General features: G+C 57.5%; 1 protein-coding gene across 1 annotated transcript in view; it reads left to right on the top strand.

Annotated features, from left to right (window-relative positions):
- Positions 1-19,164, top strand: part of TRPM8 (transient receptor potential cation channel subfamily M member 8) — a 54,240-nt gene that overhangs the window by 9,319 nt on the left and 25,757 nt on the right. The window contains exons 6-14 of the mRNA XM_028510382.2: positions 1,445-1,619; positions 2,782-2,849; positions 5,196-5,393; positions 8,634-8,736; positions 10,079-10,197; positions 14,350-14,640; positions 16,162-16,257; positions 17,070-17,199; positions 18,711-18,856. Coding sequence (XP_028366183.1) covers positions 1,445-1,619; positions 2,782-2,849; positions 5,196-5,393; positions 8,634-8,736; positions 10,079-10,197; positions 14,350-14,640; positions 16,162-16,257; positions 17,070-17,199; positions 18,711-18,856 — 1,326 coding nt within the window. The remainder of the gene's footprint in view (positions 1-1,444; positions 1,620-2,781; positions 2,850-5,195; positions 5,394-8,633; positions 8,737-10,078; positions 10,198-14,349; positions 14,641-16,161; positions 16,258-17,069; positions 17,200-18,710; positions 18,857-19,164) is intronic.

Below are 19,164 nucleotides of genomic sequence, written 5' to 3'. Positions count from 1 at the left end.
AATAACAACCTTGTATTGCTATGGGATAAATTAACTGAATGGTAGTTTTCATGGTTATTGCTAGGTCCTCAGCCAGGGATGGAAAAACGATTTCACATTGAATGCCAGCTTTAGGGGGACCGTGGCCCAAGGGAGGATGTGAGGACAGTGGCAGGCTGGGTGGGAAAGAGCCTGTTATCCATTGGTGACCTTTGTCCTGGGCATGGGAGTCAGCTTATCCGTGGTGGACGCGTTGCATTTATTCGTTCATAGACTCATGGCACGACCCTGAAAAGTAGATATTTTTACCGCCGAACTGGAACAGCAACAAGGAAAGAATTCAGTGTTTCCCGGTGGCAGTGTGTAGGGCCGTTCCCTGTCAGCGCGCACGACTTGAAAAGAATTTATCCAGATTAAACAGAGTGCTCCAATTGCCAGGAAATTAGGAACCAGACAGGCAACTTTCTTGTCAAATAACTATTGAGTCAAAAATAAACTTTCAAAAATATAATCGCAGATCACTTAGCGATGAAAATGAAAACATTATATATTAAGACTAATGCTAGATGGCCAAAGGTGCACTCAGAGTGAAATGCATAGCCGTGTATCTTTATGACTCAAAAAATAAAGAAAATAATTCAATAATGATAACAACAGCATCTAACATTTATTTAACAGCACTTGCTATGTGTTAGGTTTCATTCTAAATACTTTACATATAGTAACTCTTTAATCTTCCCCACGGTCCTGGGAGTTCAGTACTGTTCACTATGGTGAGGAAACTGAGGCACAGAAGGAGTGAGAAACCTCCCTAACTCACACAGCTAGTAAGTGGGAGAGCCGTGGTTCCTGGTCTTGTAACCACTACAGTCTTCAAGTGAATAGTCTTGAAAAGTAGTAACACCCCCTAACTTAAGAAGAGTAGGAGGAAAACACTAATATTTAATCAGAAATAAGTTAGAAAAAATGAGAAAGACTAGAAATAGTCTTTATTCTCTGAAATAACTTTAACAACTTCAGTAATACATAGAACCAATAACCAAATACAGTAATGCACACTGGGAGAAGCTGTGTGGTCGCTGCATGCGTGTGTGGGGACACGGACGTGCACGCATGCGCACCGCCCTGTCCCGAACGGCACCTGTTGCGGCGAGTCCATGGAAAAGAGCACAGGCGGTGGAATAGGAGCTGGGTCGGGAGTGCGATCCTTGCACGGTCATCAGTCACTTACATGATGACCACGGGGAAGTGACTCGGCCATTCTGAACCTTCATCCCTTCGTGCTGAAATGAAGGCCTGTCCTATAACGTCTCTAGGATGTTCTGAACTTAGCAACCTGGCGGGGCGGGGGGCATCGCTGTAGTTGAACCCGACAGGTTAGCCCTCACAGGGGCGCACGGCAGTGCCATCAGGCACCTTGGCCGGCACACAGGATGTCAAAGCCAAGTCCCCGTGTGCCTTCCAGGGCTGCTTCTCCGCACAGTACATCATGGACGACTTCAAGAGAGACCCCCTGTACATCCTGGACAACAACCACACCCACCTGCTGCTGGTGGACAACGGCTGCCACGGGCACCCCTCGGTGGAGGCGAAGCTCCGGAACCAGCTGGAGAAGTACATCTCGGAGCGCACCATTCAAGGTCAGGACTTAGGGACAGGGACGCATGTAATAATAGCCAGAGCAGCGGCGGCGGCACCAACGATAGTGACCTGTCAGTGAGTCAAGTGTGGCGAGCCCCCCCCCTCCCCGGGTTAGGTGGGCCCCATTGCCAGAGAAGAGCTGTTACGTCTCTTCCCTCTTGTGCACACTGGCCGTGCTTTGCCGGGGTCACCGGGAGAGGTGCCCTTGAACCTGCTGGAGCGATGCCCGAGGCCGCCCTGTCCCACGCTGGTCGGTCAGATCGGAAGCCTGCTGTGCCTTCTGCTGGACGGCACTTCAGAACAGATGAAAGTCCCCGATGGCCACTGGGGGCTGACAGAGCCATGCGATTAGCCAGTGTGGGAATGACGAAGACCGACCCTCCAGTTCAACGGTGCAGGGGTTTACCCCTTTGAGTCTTGGCTGCTTCTGAAGGACAGGACCACCAGGGAGGGGGGAACACACGATGGAAGGAAAGCCTGTGTTGGCCGTGGAGAGTGATGTACTCTTCCTGTTGTTGAGATGTGGCCTGGGTGGAACCAGATTGCTTGTGATGCGGGGACAGGTTTCACCGCAGGAGCCTGTGGGGGGGGGCGGTTCTCCCCCTCAGGCGTGCATCCGTGTGACAGGCAGGAAGGGAAGGCGTTCCCACGGGCAGCACTCTCCCCGAGAGGACGCAGAGGTCTGCGGGTTTTCCACCCGCGGCAGGAAGGCACAGGATTATGCAAACCAGTGAGTTATGGTGAGATAAACTCCAACCCGGCCTAACGTGTGTTAGCAGAAGTACATTCTTTACCGACTTCAGCGTTTCAAACACCAGTAGCAAACGGCAGCATGACCTGTGCCAGGCGGGGAGTGGTCTGGGACCCAAAAACACAGCGGTCGTGATGCAGGAATAGGGGGTCCCATCTGTCCGTGAGGCCCTCACGCTGGGCTCACAGCACAGCAGCTGCCGGTCCTGCTCTTCCTTGAGGTAGGGTTCTGTTTCTGAAAGGAGGCATCGATGTCATTTATTTGCTTAGAAAGATCTCTGTATGTGTACCGTTATTTTCAAGGGTGGGGCTGTGGCCGAAGTGCAGATGGGCATTCAGCAGATGGTTGTGCGACGCTGGGGGCGTGTTTCCGGTGAGCCCAAGGTCAGTGCGGCCTCTCGTGTCTTGCAGATTCCAACTACGGCGGCAAGATCCCCATCGTGTGCTTTGCCCAAGGAGGTGGAAAGGAGACTTTGAAAGTGAGTCTTGGTTTGGTTTTCGAGAAGACTGGGTTAACAAGCCCGCTCGTCAAGTTCGTATTTCCAGGGTTGTGGGGCTCGCCTGGTCTCACCAGCCTGAACGGTTTTGCTCCGGCGAGTCTGTAGCGTTCTCCCCGCCCCATGGTGTTTCCCTGGCAGGCTGGGGTGCTTCCCCAGCTGGGGTTTAGGGGGAGAGTGTGGAGTGACAGAAGTAGCCTGACCACTCATTGTTGGCTTTGGCCATCAACCTGCCAAAGACAAGGGTTGGTGTTCACTCCTGAGACTTAAAGATCACAACCAGTGCATACCTGCGTGCCACCCCCCACCTGGGTGGGGAGCGGCTGTGGCCAGACACACACAGATTGCCCCCAGTCGCTGTTCCCAGACCCCCTGGACCCCACCCGGGGGCCTCCTGGGCATCCCACACGGAGGCATCCGAAACCCCGGTGGTTCTGAGACCTTGGGAAGCTGCTCCGGTGATCCCGCACCTGCCACGTTGAGCAGATGAGCACGGATTCTGCCTCCCGCCCCGTCCTTGCAGACCGGGCGTTGCTGAGGTTCTGCCCGCAGCCCAGCTGCCGTTCGACTGCTGGGAGGGTGTTAGTGAGGCTGCAGGTCAGCCAGTACCCGAAGGCACGGTCACCATTCCCATCGGCGCATCTTCCCAGGAATAGGACGTGCTCAGGACCCCCTCCCTCTCCCTCTCTTAGCCAGTTTCCAAGTGGACTTGCCCATCACCCGTTTCCCCCTGACTGCCTTTGCTGCTAAGACAGGGTTAGATGATAGGCGTCTGACGCCCTTGGCCCTCTCCCCTCTCTTCACCACACGACCCCCTCCGAGTTACACGTGCCTGGCAAAGTTAGTTGGAATCTTATAATCTAGTACTTCTCTCTGTTTATTCTTTTGCCTAACAGTGATATCTTTCATGCACCCATGCACGCATCTGTTCATCACAGGTACTGACTGAGCACCTGTGGTGAGAGGCACTGCTGAGACCGTTGTTATGTTAGAGCAGAGATTCTTTTTCAGCGGGGGGGTTGTGGGTATGCGAGTGCTTGGAGGAGCAGCAGCCACAGAAAAGGGGAAGAGAAACGGAGAGAAAGCACCGAAAGACCATTACATTTATTATTGCTCTCTGAGATTCTCTTTTCTTTTTTTAAAGATTTTATTTATTTATATTTTAGAGAGGGAAGGGAGAGAGAGAGAGAGAGAGAGAGAGAGAGAGAGAAACATCAATGTGCGGTTGCTGGGGGCCATGGTCCGCAACCCAGAATGTGCCCTGACTGGGAATTGAACCTGCGATGCCTGGTTCGCAGCCCGCGCTCAATCCACTAAGCTATGCCAGCCAGGGCTGCTCTCTGAGATTTTCGATTCAGAACCCAGATTTTCAGAGAGCTGCTGCAAGCCTGGGGTGGGGCATCCCTGCAGCCTTTTCCAGAGGTGTCGGCTCAGCCGATACACAGCCCAGGGCTCGGAGCCCAGGAGAGGGGAGAGCAACAGGGACTGTGCCCGCTGAGCTCTCTGTCCCCTCCCCTTCGGTGCCTCTTCATCATCCCCCTCCTGCCCCCGCACAGCCCTTAGTGCAGGCCGTGGGGCGCAGATGGCTCTCCGGCCTGGTCTGGGAGTCGGCCCTCTGCTTGCTCTGATGCAGGGACCACACCCTGCAGGGCAGCGTCCCCTCGAAGGGAAGCGTTGAGTCTCGGCGGAAGGAAGGTGCTCCACCACTTCTCCGTGCCCGAGCGTGGGCGCTGGGTCTTGCTGCGAAGGGGTTGATACTCTCACCCCTGACCCCCCTCTGATGGCCTCTGCGGTGTTTACACAGGACGGGTGTCCATGCAGGAAGCAGGGATGTTTCCTTTCTCTTCTAATGGAAGGGGTAAAGGCAGAGCTATTTGAGGAGGGAAGAGGAGTCCATGTAATGCACACGCTGTGGCTGCTGCTTTGAAGGTGTTCTCGCACCCGAGAGGGTGACTGTTGTGAACCTCAGTCAGAGGAGCCGTCCTAAGAGCTGCCGCTCACATCTGTGGTGTCAGCACTTGGAATGACCCATTCTGTCCCTAGGGGCACTTTCGAGCTGTCATTCATGGAGAACGTCAACATGCGTCCCTGTTACGCGATTTGGTGCCACCACTGGGTGGGGTGCCCCTGGCTCCCTCTTCTCGTTCGTGAAGCCGTGGCGAGCATTTGGTTCGCTCCAGACGGACCACGAAACCCCAAGGGGACATGTGCAGGGATGACGTGTCCGTGGGTCTGGTGACCCGCCTTGACTTAGACCCTTGGTCCCTAGCCAGGCTCCAGCGATCCTAAGTGTCTCTCACGTCCGTGGCTCCGTCTCCCCTCCCCCAGGCCATCAACACCTCGGTCAAGAGTAAAATTCCCTGCGTGGTGGTGGAAGGCTCGGGGCAGATCGCCGACGTGATCGCCAGCCTGGTGGAGCTGGAGGACGCCCCGACGTCCTCCATGGTCAAGGAGAAGTTGGTGCGCTTCCTGCCACGCACGGTGTCCCGGCTGCCTGAGGAGGAGACCGAGAGCTGGATCAAGTGGGTGAGTCGAGGGGGAGGCTTTAGGGGGCGAAGAAGGGGAAGGCCAAGGTCGTGGGGAGGGAGGACACATCCGGGGCCCCCCTGCACTGGCTGGCGGCTGTGCGGGGGTCTGTACTGTCCCAGTGACTTTGAACCTGTGCTCCGCCCCAAACCCGTTTCTTGGTGGACATGGAAATGCCCGTAAGGTAAATGACTCGCCGAGTTCCTGACCTCATAAGGGGTGGCGTACGGGGTTTGCACTCAAGTCTGTCTGTCTGCCAAGCTGGGAATCCTTCTGTTGGACCGTGATGCCAGCACAGGCAAAGCTGCCTTTTGGATGCGGCTGTGGTGGGCAGGAAGGAAATCCCCGGTGTTTTAGGGATGCGGATTCCACACCGAGTCGGCGTGGACCCGGATGGGAGAAGCTGTTACGACCGAATGATGGTCTTTCCGAATTAGCTGGCCTGCGGTTCAGCTCCGAGTCTCTCCCCTTTCTCGCTAGGTCACGTGAGAAATGTGTCCTTATTGCAGTATCTGTTATACTTCTTGCTAAGCTCATGGGAGTATTTTAATACAGCGCTACGCCTTTCTTGCTTTTCTCTCGGTTTTACAATTGCTGTGGCCTTGAAATGACTTTCGTTTTTGTGGCTGGTCCTGTCCGTGAGAAAGCTCACACGAGCACCAGCAGGTGCGTTCCCATCGGCTCACTCAGGGGCGGCCTCCGGCGCTGGGATGTTTGTCGGAGGCTGAGCCTGCCTTTGAGATCCTCCCACAGAGGAGACACCAGGCACTGCCCAGCTAGAGTTTTTTCCTTCGTGGAGCCCATTCCGTCACGAGAGTCGGAGGCTGGACTTCCTGTACATGAAAAGAAAATATTCTTGACTTAGATTGGCATTTCTGCTTCAGGGCAGAAATCCTCTGACTCAGGCTAAAACTCAGACTCCTCTCACGTTCTGTGATTATATTACCCTTTCTGGGATTCTCATCCAATTCATACTCATCGGATATGCTAAATGCATCGTAATGGTAGCCATGGCAGGCAGAAGACATACATCAACAGTGAAAATGGCCTGGGCTTTTGATCACGTGCTCAGGGGGCTTATGCAGTTGGTGCAGATTGCCCAGAAGACCATGCCTGAGAGTAGAATTACTCACCGGTGACGTGCACATTCCATCAGCCATCCGCTGAGCAGCTTCCCCGTGGGCTGTGGGCGATGTCAGTGACCGGGGGCAGAACCAGGCCAGAGTCCGGAGTCACTGTCCCTCCATCTCCCCAGGAGACCCAGGGCTTCCCAGGACCACGCCCTCCACTCTTGCCAGCTCTCTCAGACTTTATTCCCCATCACCTCCCCCTCACGTCTCAAGAACTTGACCCCTTGTCGTCCCCCAGTCTATCAGCCAGCCTGGCTATCAGCCCTTCCTGCAATTCAAACTCTGGTTTATTGAACTGGCGTTAAATGAACACGTGCTCTCGGACGGGAGCCGGAGCAGGCCCTCGAGAAAGAAGAGGGCACGCACCGGAGGGGGTCCTGTCCTCAGAGAGCAGCAGACGCTGAGCGATCACAGCAGAACGCATCACACGCTTTCAAACGAATGGGTGTTCTGAGGGCAGGTTGCGTGGGTTCGGAGGATCGTGAGCAGGGGGCGGGGGCTGGCCAGGTGGGGAAAGTTTTTTGTGGGGGGGTGGGGCCCAGGAGCCAGGAGATGGTAGAAGCTATGAGTGGAAGCTGGCATGCTCTCTGGGGGTCACGACGGGAGCTCCTTGAACAGCGTTTGGAGGGTTGGGTCTCGTTCAGGTGGAACAGGAAGTCACCGAGAGGTTTGACGCAGGTGCGGGCGTGTTCAGGGAAGCCCACACCGGCTGCGGCGGGAGGGGGACAGGATGGAGGAGGCACCAGCGTGTGGGGGAGTGGAGACATTCCCCCCCCCCCCCCGGTCCCCTGGGTTTGCTCGGGGCCCATACGCCCCTCTCCTTCCTCCTTTTCATCTCACGGGAAGAGATGTCTGAGCCCCTCTGTGCTGCCCACTCCCACAGGCGCCCCAGAAGTGCGGGGCCTGGACCCCTCGCCCCGAGTCATTTCCAGTCGGACCCCTTTGCTTCGGCCGGAACAAAGGCCTTCCCCGCGTGCTCCCACCCTCCTCTGTCCAACTCCCCACGGGTGTGTTCTCCTGTAGCTCTCCTCCATCTCCCGGGTGCTCCCTCTTCTGAGCCAAGGCCTCCAGCATGAGGCAGCCACGGCCTCAAAGGCCACCTCCCCAAACCTGAGGGTCCCTGTTAGTGCGCCAGTTTCACCCTTCCACCTTGACCTGGGACTCCCCCCCTCCGCTCAGCCCGCGCTCTGTCATTCCTGGTCCTCGCTCCCAAACGCTGCTGCTGCTGCCGGGAGAGCCCTCCACCGCCTCAAACTCGGTGTAACCGGATCCAGATCTGCTTCCTCCCCAGAAGCAGCGCTCCCTCGCCAAGCCCGCCAACACCCGAAACCTCGGAACTAGGGGGCGCTGCCTCTCCCCCAGTTCTTTGATTTTTAGAAAAGTGTTTTACAATGAAACGTTGCAGAAGAATCACACAGGACGACAGAGCAAATCCCTCGTCTCTTTATCCGATCGCTGAGTCCTCTCGGCTCTGGTCCATGTGGGAGGTTCCCCTCTGATAGTTGAAGCCCTTACTGACAATTTCAGTGATTTTTCTGCTGCCCCTTCCTCCTCTATTCGGTCATTCAACACTTGAGCACCGTGTGCCGGGCTTGGCCACACACACACATACACACACACGTCCGTGTGCATGCACACACACTCACCCTGCACAGTTAGCCAGGGTCCTTCAGCTTTTTACTGTGTGCGCCCCTGCGTGGCCTGTGTTCTCATGGTGGCCGTAGGCTTCTGATTCTGACTTGGAAAGTAGGCTGGGTTACAGGAGCTGCAGGCAGGGGAGGAAGGTCCGGAGCCCCCTTGACCGTGGTTTTTTTATTTTATATTTTTTAAAGATCTTATTTATTTTTACAGAGGGCAGGGAGAGAGAAAGAGAGAGAGAGAGAGAGAAACATCAATGTGCGGTTGCTGGGGGTCGTGGCCTGCAACCCAAGCTTGTGCCCTGACTGGGAATCGAACCTGCGACACTTTGGTTTGCAGCCCGTGCTCAATCCACTGAGCTACGCCAGGGCTGTGGGTGGATTTTTAGACAAGTGGAATAAAAGATTTCTCCCCCAAAGAGTGGGCCAGATGCTCCCGACATCCCTGACAGCTGCTCTTTAAATGTCGCCAGCTCAAAGAGATCCTCGAAAGCTCTCACCTGTTAACAGTCATCAAGATGGAAGAAGCCGGGGACGAGATCGTGAGCAACGCCATGTCCTACGCCCTGTACAAAGGTGAGTGGGGCCGCCGCTCCGCAGGCCCCGGCTCTGTGTCGCTTTCCGTGGCGTGCATTCATGTTTTCCGTGGCTTTGTTGGAATAGAACCTCGTACTTAATTTTGATTATTACAGATGAGGAGTCAGAATTAACTACCGTTGACTTGCTGAGCTAAATCTCCTTGGTCATATGCTTTTACTAGAACACACAAAAAATTCTTAAATAATTTTTATTTATCTTATTTTTATTTATTTTTGGAGCCAGGGAAAAGGAAGGAGGAAGGGAGGGGGAGAAACATCAATGTGTGGTTGCCTCTCACAAGCCCCTTACTGGGGATCTGGCCCACAACCCAGGCATGTGCCCTGACTGGGAACTGAACCAGTGACCCTTTGATTCGCAGTCCATGCTTTATCCACTGAGCCACACCACCAGGCAGAACGGAAATGTTTATGTCATTAAAGTTCTAGTCACATTCGATCCCAGTGCTCTTAGGAGGCCTGTGTCTACCGCTGGTCTCGACATCTTTCTCTCTCTCCTCTAGAATGTGATAGGGCCACGGGCGTTTGTCCTGTGTGAGTACGCACGCACACACTTCACGCACACACTTCACGCACGTCGTTGATTCTGCACCGGTTTCAGGGTTTACAGATCTCCCGAGGCTTAGCAGTGAAGCTCAGGTTAAAACTCCCCACCTGTGGCCTCTGGTGTCCTAGAACTCCGTCAGGGCGGATGTCGCCTGAAGGAGGCGGAACCTGGGCGGAGACTGTTGCGCGCTGAGCTGCCTGATCCCGAGGGAGGGCGTGCGAGCAGGGCAGGGTGCGTGGGAGGTGCCACGCAGACCTCTGCTGTTTACTGGGGTCGTCCTGATTGTGCCTGCCGGGAGTTTGGCTGGAAGAATGTCTGTTACAATGGGGTCGTGTCTGTGGACAAGCAGATCGGAATCCAGCAGCTGTGGGAAAGACGAGGAGAACGTTTTTGTAATAGGAGTCATTATTTCATAGAGGAAGATGCAGCATGTCAGATACGGTTCTTGAAATACAGCGTTTATGGACCCTGAGTCTGTGGGAAAAATACCAGTATACCATAGTTACATGGTTAGGCTGTGAAGGGGAATGATACTAGTATCTGCTGGACTGAGCCTCATCGTGCACGGTGGGACACACAGAATATTGGGGAGAACGAGGGAAGCGAAAGCAAAGGGACACTCGTGAGGGTCAGCTCCCAAGACAGGGTGCTCAGAACCCCTGGGACAGGCAGCTTTGTCGTCGGGCCCCACAGGGTGGTGCTGACCCTCTCCCTGCCTTTGGGCCTGGGGTGAGCCTCCCCCTCCCCCCTGCCCCCCTTTCCCCGCCCCTTGCAGCCTTCAGCACCAACGAGCAGGACAAGGATAACTGGAACGGGCAGCTGAAGCTGCTGCTGGAGTGGAACCAGCTGGACCTGGCCAGCGAGGAGATCTTCACCAACGACCGCCGCTGGGAGGCAAGTGCGCGCCCTCCTGGGTCACCCTGGCGGCGGCGTCAGGTCTGCCCACTTCTCGCGAGCTCTCCGGGGGGCACAGAATCTTGTAAAGGGCTGGTCGGTCCTGGTCCATTCCGGCCGGTCTGTGCTGCCGAGCCTCCCCGCCCTCTAACGCTGACTTACGAGGGGTGCTGCTACGCAGGGATCATTCCGCAAGCACTCGTGGAAGAACGTCTCAGTGCGCACGGGCAGCCCTCAGCCACAACGCCAGGGCTGGGCGGGCCCCGGGGGTGCCCTGGGGGTGGAGGCGCGGAGCTCCTGGGAGCAGGTGGGCAGAGAAAGATGGGGTGGACCTCTGCTGGATGACTGCCACGGGCATCCGCAGTAGATCAACTGAAAGCGAAGGCAGCGGAACCTCTGCTGCTCACTGCCCGTCTGCCCAGCCGAGCTCCAGGGAAGCATCGCCAGGGGCGGGGTGCGCGGGGGAGGGGGGTGGGGGGGCGGGGGAGAGAGGCGCCACGTGATCAGAGACGCCCAGTGAGCGTCTTAGAGCTGCGAGACTGCGCTCCCAGCCCACACAGAAGCTTCGCGCCCACGAGAAACGATCTTTTCCAGCAGAGTGCTGTTTCTCCTCATTCTCAGTTTAATCACAGTGAGAACCCGCCCTCCCCAGCAGCGTCCTCCCGCGGGCCACCGGCCTTCAATCGCCCGCGGGGACTTGCTTCCGCAGGGACAGTCACCGACCGTCCCGCCGGGACCTGCGAGGCCGTGCTTGGCTTTGCTTTCAGCTCTCCCGAACTGACCTGAGTCCTCAGTGAGCGGCGAGGACTTCCTTAGCCCCATGCGCGCGTGCAGAGCCGTGCAGGCCCACGCGTTTCATGACAGCGGTTGTGCCCCTCGGCCAGCCAGGCTCGGAAGGTACCCTCAGGCCTGCCGTCGTCTCGCCAGTGACGAAGACTTGATGTATGTCGGCACGTGATCAGTTTTAATCACAGAAGGCAGACGGAGTCACGGCTTGGGGGTCTGTAAAGGATTGATTCCCGCCGCATGCGTTGTCTCGGGTTTGCATTTAGTGAACCCCGCGGCGCACGGCAAAGCTCTCGTGCGTGGAGGGGAAGTGGCATTGTAAGACGGTGCCGTGAATGGATTCATAAAGGGATGCTGCGTGTACAGTGGTCTGCTTACGTCCGGTCGGAGGGTACGGATGAACATATGCTCCGGCACGTATCCAACGGCACCTTTGGTTTTATTAACTCGGCCCCAGACAGTGGAGGGCGGAGGGCACAGAGGTGAAGCGCAGGGACGGGCTCCGGAGGTGGCCAGTCAGCTGACCCTTCCTCTCTCCGAGCCCCCATCCCCTGGGACAGAGGCCTGTCCGAGCCTGCCCGTGCTGGCTCGCAGGAGCTGACCGCTACAGGGTTAGAGATTTCTGTGAGTCAGTCATTAAATACCGTTATTATTAAACACTACATGCCCTCACTGTAGAACGAAATACACTTTATTAAAAAAACAAAGGTAATCAACCATCAAATCGCATCCCTTTGTAACGGTTTTGCTGCACTTGATGCCGTCTGTATTTCTGTCCGTGGTCTCTGCCTGCTGGCCACACCCCGAATGCCGTGCTGCCCTGGGGACTGTTTTCGGTTTTGCCTCGGATGCGGTCCCGCCTGCAGGTGGGCGTCAGCCACAGCGCGGGCACATGCACCATGGGCATCAGAAGGGCTACGTGGCCGGGGCCCCGGTGTCCTCCCAGAGGGCTGGTCGCTGAGCCCTGACCAGCATGCCACTGCTCATCCGAGGCAGCGGGCCCCACCCCCCGGGTGGCTGCGATGAGTAGGCGGGATGATGTCTCTGTGGTGCTTGGGGCCTTGGCTCCCACTGAGCAGTGTACAAGCGTTTGTTTGAAGACACGCCAAAATCATTGGGATAGTGGTGACATCGGGGTGACCCTCCGCTCTGCGAGGAGCAGCTCCATTGTGCCGCTGTCCTTACCCCTCACGTTGACCTGGAGTGAGGGTCACCTCCCTTTGCTGGGTCATGAGCCAGGGATCCACGGGGACCCCAGGACAGGGAGGAACGGAGGCTCTTTTGAGGGCCGCTCTGAACTTGAATTTCTGAAAGCACCTTGGCCCGTGTTACCCCGTCTTGTCCCCACAAGCACCCGTCCCCCAGCAGAGCAAACTGCGGCTCAGAGATGGCCTCGACCCAGGTCGCACACCTGGGTGATGGGAGCGGCGGGTCTGGACACTTGGATGTGTCTGACTGCGAAGCCGTCCTCTGCCCCGAGGGCCCGTGGCTCTCACAGCGTCGTCTCTGGGCCCGTGGCAGCTCGGGTGTGGCCCGGGAACCTGGCAGCAAGGCAAACAGTGTGACCCAATCTCAGGCTCGTTAAAGGACAGGGTCAGAAGTGAGCTCCAGCACCCCGAGTTTCAGTGCCCGCGGTGCCTCTGACGGACGCCCATGCTGTCACGTGTGTGACCAGCGGAAAGGCAGGTGGATTTAGGAGGACGCGTGAAACTCTGGGCACAAGGATCACTCACCCTGAGGACAGAGGAGAAAGGGCCGCTGCCCTCCTCAGGACGGCCGCCTCTTTCCCCCACCCCACCCCACCTGGAGCCTCCTTGGGGGGGCCCCCAGGATCCTGGACGGGTTCCTCTCCAGGCAGCGTGTGGTCCCCAGGAGTCCAGAGCTGGACAGACACAGCGGCCGCGAAGGCTGCCCTTGGCGGGGGATGCGCACCTAAACCAGGGCAGGGGAGTCCCATGGTCGGAGTGGGCGGGTGATGGCAGTGAGGGCGCTGGGCTCCTTGGGGATGGGGGCTGGAGTGTGTGGGGGGGTTGGGGGTTGGGGTGGCACTCAGGCTCTGGAGGCAGCTGCCGCTCAGCCCCAGCTGATGGCTCTCCATGTTGTCTGAGCTTCCGGATTTTAATGCTGGAAATGTGAATTTCTACGAGCCTTCTCATCTGTAACGTTGGCAACTGAATCGAACTGTAGCAAGTGCCGCGGGGGACAGACAGAAGGTGTTGGGGAGCTGTTCTGTTGTGGCCCGTGGACCACGGGCTTCCGTCTGAAGTGAACAGGACTGTTCCTCCGTTAGGGAAACTTCCGAGGGGCAGGTTTTCTCAGCAGCCCAGAACGTGGAGATAAAGACAAATGATAATGGTCGGGTGTTTTGGTGATTCATCGTTATGGGACATGATTAGATGCGCGCTTGGTGGCGTGTGGCCTGAGGGGAAGCAGGACGACCCCTCGGCCCAGAACGAGGCGTTGGCTGCTGGTGGCTCACGGTTGGAGACTTCAGAGATGGCGTGAGCCGCGCGTCCCCCACTCTGTGACCAGCTGCTCCGTCCGTGCCAGGCGCTGGGGTAAGGCCTTGACCGGCGCCATCCCGAGTGGGTGTCTGTACCTCCACTTCATGCCAGCCAGGGGCCGGGCCACGTCCAGGCCGCATCTGGCGGACGTCAGGATCCTGCTGGCCGCTTCCCCTGTCTAGATGTTTGAACTACCATCCAAGGTCGTACTACAATTGCAAAGATACGTTTTATTCTTGAAACGGGAGCTCAAGGGAAGTTGAAGATAGTATTACTTCCTGGCTGGAAAAATTGGGTTGGCCAAAGAGTTCGCTTGGTTTTTTTCCCTGTAAGATGGCTCTAGTAGTGTCTGGAACTTCATTCAAAACAATGTCGTTAGATTGTATTGGGACAGTCGTCACATCAGCGTGAATTTTTGTGCAGCCATTGTAATTGAAGATGGAAGAAAATACGCAACATTTTGAGCATACTATGCTTTATTATTTCGAGAAAGGTAAAAATGCAACTGAAACAGAAAAAAAAAAGATTCGTGTAGCAGACGGAGAAGGTGCTGTGACTGATGGAGAGCAGTTTGCGAAGTTTTGCGCTGGAGATTTCTTGCCGGACGCCCCAAGGTCAGGTAGACCGGCTGAAGTCGAGAGCGATCAAACTGGGACATTAACTGAGAACCATCAATGTTCCATCTCTTGGGAGACAGCCGGCACACTCACAATATCCAAATCAATAAAGTTACTGGTGGAAATGAAACACGTGTCTTTTATTTTACAGAAGCACCCTGCCGCGTTTGGCGGACAGAGAAGGGCCCGGCGTCCCGGCCAGCGGGGCCCCGAGCCTGAGCCCTCTCTCCGCGCTCTCTCCTCAGTCCGAGGACCTGCGGGAGGTCATGTTCATGGCGCTCGTGAAGGACAGGCCCAAGTTCGTCCGCCTGTTCCTGGAGAACGGCCTGAACCTGCGGAGGTTCCTCACCAGCGACGTCCTCACCGAGCTCTTCTCCAACCACTTCAGCACGCTGGTCTACCGGAACCTGCAGATCGCCAAGAACTCCTACAACGACGCCCTCCTCACCTTCGTCTGGAAGCTGGTGGCCAACTTCCGAAGAGGCTTCCGGAAGGAAGACAGGAACAGCAGGGACGAGACGGACGTGGAGCTCCATGTAGGTACCCGGGGAGCGGGCTGCCCGGCTCCTCTCCTCTGCTGAGTCCCCCTTCCAGAGGGTGTCTCTGCCCCCGCCTCTCCCACTCCCTACCTCGTTGCCATAAGGAGCAAAGGCATCGGCCTCCTAATTTTTTCTGCTGCCTTTACTTAAGATCAGTCTCTCCAGTGCGTTTTCTGGCGTCCGCTTTGTGCTCTGTGCGTAAAGCAACTTGTTGCAATTTGCCTTGATTGCAGAGCTTGGAATGGTGCACGCCCTTTTGGAAGCGTCTGTGGGGGTGTTGGGGGGGGCATGAATGGCTGCCTGCTCGGGTCTCAGCCTTCTGGACGTGACCTGCCTAAAACTGCTCTCTGCTGCCCACGCGAAGGACTGGGAACGTTCTTTTGTGGGTAAAAGGGCAGCAGGTAGTCCCCAGAGGATAACCCAGGCTCCGCAGGAGAGGTCGCTGTGAATGCACCACCCGTATTCTCTAGGCCCTCCTGTCTTAAGGACTCGCAGGCCCAGGTCCCAGCCGCTGGCCCCTGCAGCTCTTGGCGGACGGTTGGCTCTGCTCCCAGCCCCAAGCCCCCTCCCCGCGCGGACAGGTAATTCTGAGGCACGTGTTCTATGCGGAGTCCTAGGGCTGCCCAGCGGACCGATCTCTGGCTAACCACCGGGACAGCTTGTTGACAGTGCACCCTAATTGGTTCTTTCTCTTCGGCTTTCATTTCCCCAGTCTCTATCGCTTTTTCTGGGATCACCTCTCCAATAAACTGCTTGTCTCAGGGTTGCTTCTGGGGGAACTGGGATTCCTTTTGTGATTCCTTTGTGATTCTAGGATTTTAATCTGCTCGTGTGTATTGCAAAAACCGACATGACTCGGTGCTCGGAAGAGTCGGAAGTGCTTAGAAAGCTTCTCACTGTCACTATTTCTGTTAAAACCTCCTGCCGTGTCCACAGCGGTGCCTGACTCAGTGTGGACCTTGGCAGAACCTAGACCCAGAAAAACAGACATTGAGTGGCTTCCCCTGGAAGGCGTGGGGTGCTGAGTAGGGGCGGGGACTCTCATGGGTGTGTGAGGAATCGAAACTCGAAAGAGGTACACCATAGCTTCATGTGGTGGTGACGGAACAGAAACTGCAGCAAAGTTAGCATGTCGTTGGAACAGTTTTTCTCGACGAGAAATCCATTTCTACGAGGGAGCTGCTTTCTCTCCGGCTGTCGGAGTCATTCAGGTTTTACGTTGTTCTCAGCACCGTTGCCCCACGGCCCCTCTCCGTCCAGTGTTATGTACGTTGTCTGTTGTGACGGAGACAAGGGTTTGTGTCAAATCGCACTGCTGGGTGAGCCTCGGAGCTGAGACTCACGTCCCAGTGAGTGCTGGGAGGGGGACGGCCTCACCCACCCAGTTCCGGAGCCTCTGCACGGGGGCGGGGGGTGTGTCCCAGGGGCTGTACCCCGACCCCGTTTTCACTCTGGGAGCTTTGCCGCCAAAGGGGCGTCCCCCTGGCCCTCGCCGACCGCACGCTCTCACCCTCCCAGGACGTGTCTCCGATCACGCGGCACCCCCTGCAAGCGCTCTTCATCTGGGCCATCCTGCAGAACAAGAGGGAGCTCTCCAAAGTCATCTGGGAGCAGGTGAGCGTGCAGGCCCACGCCCAATGTGTGCTCGCGCTGCCGTGGTCGATCCGACCTCCTCCCGCCGCTCACGCCCACTCTAGCACGTCCTCCGTGGACTGGACGGCTGCTGTCCGGCGACAGTGTGTGGACGTGGATGGGCTGGGGAGGAGAGGCCCCTGGAAGGGGGCGGTGCTTGGAGGAGGATCCAGGAGGCACCTGCTGCTCACCTGCTTCTCAGGTGTGTGTGTGTGGGCGGGGGGAGTGATCGCTGTCCACGTGGATGAGCTTTTAAGTCTAATTTCTAGAGTCAGTACGTGGCTTTATTGCATAATGGACAGGGAGGAGGGCCTGGACACCGTCTGCTGTGGGAAACTGACTGAGGTTTTTCTTTGTGATTTCGCACCTAAGGATGTTTTGTGAGTGATTTACGGGGGTTGAAAAGAAGTGACTGTCCGTTTTCAGAGCATCGAATCGGGCACCGACTATCGAGCCCACCCACAGTCTTGCCCCACCCGTGTTGGGTTTCCCGCGGCCCGATCCGTGGCCCCCTTTGAACTCTGAGCGTTGACGCTGGGTGGTCGGACCCCTCACGTCACAGTCGTGCTGTCCTTGCCGGTGGCACTCACCCGGCTGTTTCCCTCGGATGTACTGGTTTCGTGTCCCAGTCTACTCTGTGCACCTCGCACGTTTTGCTCCGAATCGTGACGAGTGGTTCCGATTTCGCCATTTCTGCCTTTGCCACGAGTTCGCCCCCTGCCGGACGTCGGTGTTGACCCGCCCGCCCCCAGCAACCTCACGTGGGCCCTGACGCTCCCCCGTTCTCCCGCCAGACCAGGGGCTGCACGCTGGCGGCCCTGGGGGCCAGCAAGCTCCTGAAGACCCTGGCCAAGGTGAAGAACGACATCAACGCCGCGGGGGAGTCCGAGGAGCTGGCCAACGAGTACGAGACCCGCGCGGTGGGTAAGCCTCCGGGGCGGGGCGTCCCTCGGGCGCAGGCACGCCAGGGGCCCGAGTTGGGGGGGGGTCTGTGGCGCTCACGTGCCAGGCGGCAGAGGTCACTGGCATGTCCACACGCCTCGATCTGATCCGTGGGCTGCAGACCACACGGTTGGGGCCCGCGTGTCGTGGCAGAAGCCACAGGCCGCCCCGATCCTGGTGCTTGCTGACTTTTCCAAGGATGCAAGTGGGCAATGTCGGGCTGTCTTCCTCTCCAGGTCCAGGTCAGAGTAGCTCAGCACCACAGGGAGGGGTGGTGTGTGGTGCCTGGGGGGCTATCAAGGAACTGTGACAGGTCTGCGGTTTCACCTGCCTTGCAAGTCGTCCAGTTCCCTTGCCAGTTTCATTCATTCATATATATATGGTGATAGGGCCCCAGGCCCCTGGTTTACCGCTCGGCAAAGGCAGCGGCCCGAGAAGCATCTGGGGTTGGCCGCTCAGGCCCTGACCGCCCTTCAGTGATGTGAACAGGGGCTGCCACCGCCTGCCCCGCAGCTCCCCAAAGTCAGGGGTGCGGACCTCCTCCTGGGGCTGCAGGGGGGTGGGGCATTGCGGCCCATGCTCCCCTCCTGGGTGACATTGCACGGTGCCTGGACTAAGGTGGGGACAGGGGATGGTGCTGAGCACTGCTCTCCCGGGGTGTCTGTCCTGTTGGCTAGTCCGTGTCCCTGAGCAGAGCTCGTCCGTGACCTTGACTCGGGAGGCCCCGAGTGAGGTGGGAATGCGAGAAGCCCAGGACCCTTAGCCTCCGACAGCTGGGGGCTGCAGACCTGCCCAGCTGGCTCCTTTTCCAGCCGGGAGTTTCCAGTTTGCAGATGCAGTAGGTCTGTCTGTTGCTGTAGCCAATGAAAACAGGCCCGCATTGGTAAAAAATAAGTGTCCGATGATTTCTTTTAAGATGCTAAATTACGTTAATTTCTGGCCAACCTTGACTAGGCAGTGGCTTCCGATACTTTGCAAAATGTCCTTAAGGATCTGCACGCTAGCCTCTTTGTCATTAGGTCTCGAAACACAAGCACACCCTTGGCGATAGGTCAGTGTCGTGTTAGATCTTCCCGGCTGTTTCCGCACTGTGCCCTATCTGCAAAGAAACCTCGCAGGAAGAAAGCCCAGAATGTGAATGAGCCGGAGGGCTGCCCTGGGAAGGGGGGCAGAGGGCCTGGGTCCCCTCCCTGGTGGCTGAGCCCCCCCAAAGCAGGGGCTCCCGGTGCTCGGTGCGGCACGCCCAGTGTGCTTCTCCGGGCGCGTGCTGCTCGGGCCGCTGGGCTGGGGACGGTCTGCGAGAGGCAGGTGCCTGTGTTGGGTGAAGCATTATGTGGTGCCAGCGTTCGCTAGGCTTTTTGCAAGGCGGGTGCTTACCCCCTGGGTTTTCTTGAAGTCGGGCATGGCTGGGGGTGGGGGAGGGTGGGTCCTGGCCGGCAGCCTCAGCTCCCCTCTCTCTGGGGCCCGTGCGGCGGTGGCGGCGGCGGTGGCAGAGCTGTTCACCGAGTGCTACAGCAGCGACGAGGAGCTGGCCGAGCAGCTGCTGGTGTACTCCTGCGAGGCCTGGGGCGGAAGCAACTGCCTGGAGCTGGCGGTGGAGGCCACGGACCAGCACTTCATCGCCCAGCCCGGGGTCCAGGTAGACAGCGCGCAGCCACCTCCAGAAACGTGCCTTTGGCACTTTATGTCAGATGCTGTCAGCGACCTTAGAAACCGTAGTGGTGACAGGGAAGCTCACCTGCAGCGTGAATGCGGTGGCAGGAGACAGTGGGGATGGTACTGGGCTGGGCAATTCGCAGGTGTCGGGGCGGGGGGGGGTTGGCAGGGAGGCCTTTGCGTCGGGAGGTGGTGCTGGAGGCAGTGTGTACGCAAAGCAGCCGGGGGGGGGGGGGGCGCTGTCACCACGGCTGGGTCTGCAGCTCTTGGACCCCTAGCCAGGTGCATGGG

Source organism: Phyllostomus discolor, chromosome 4 (assembly GCF_004126475.2).
Source record: "Phyllostomus discolor isolate MPI-MPIP mPhyDis1 chromosome 4, mPhyDis1.pri.v3, whole genome shotgun sequence".
NCBI lineage: Eukaryota > Metazoa > Chordata > Mammalia > Chiroptera > Phyllostomidae > Phyllostomus > Phyllostomus discolor.
The sequence above is the reverse complement of the archived record's forward strand: the minus strand, read 5'-3'. Positions and strand labels throughout refer to the sequence as shown.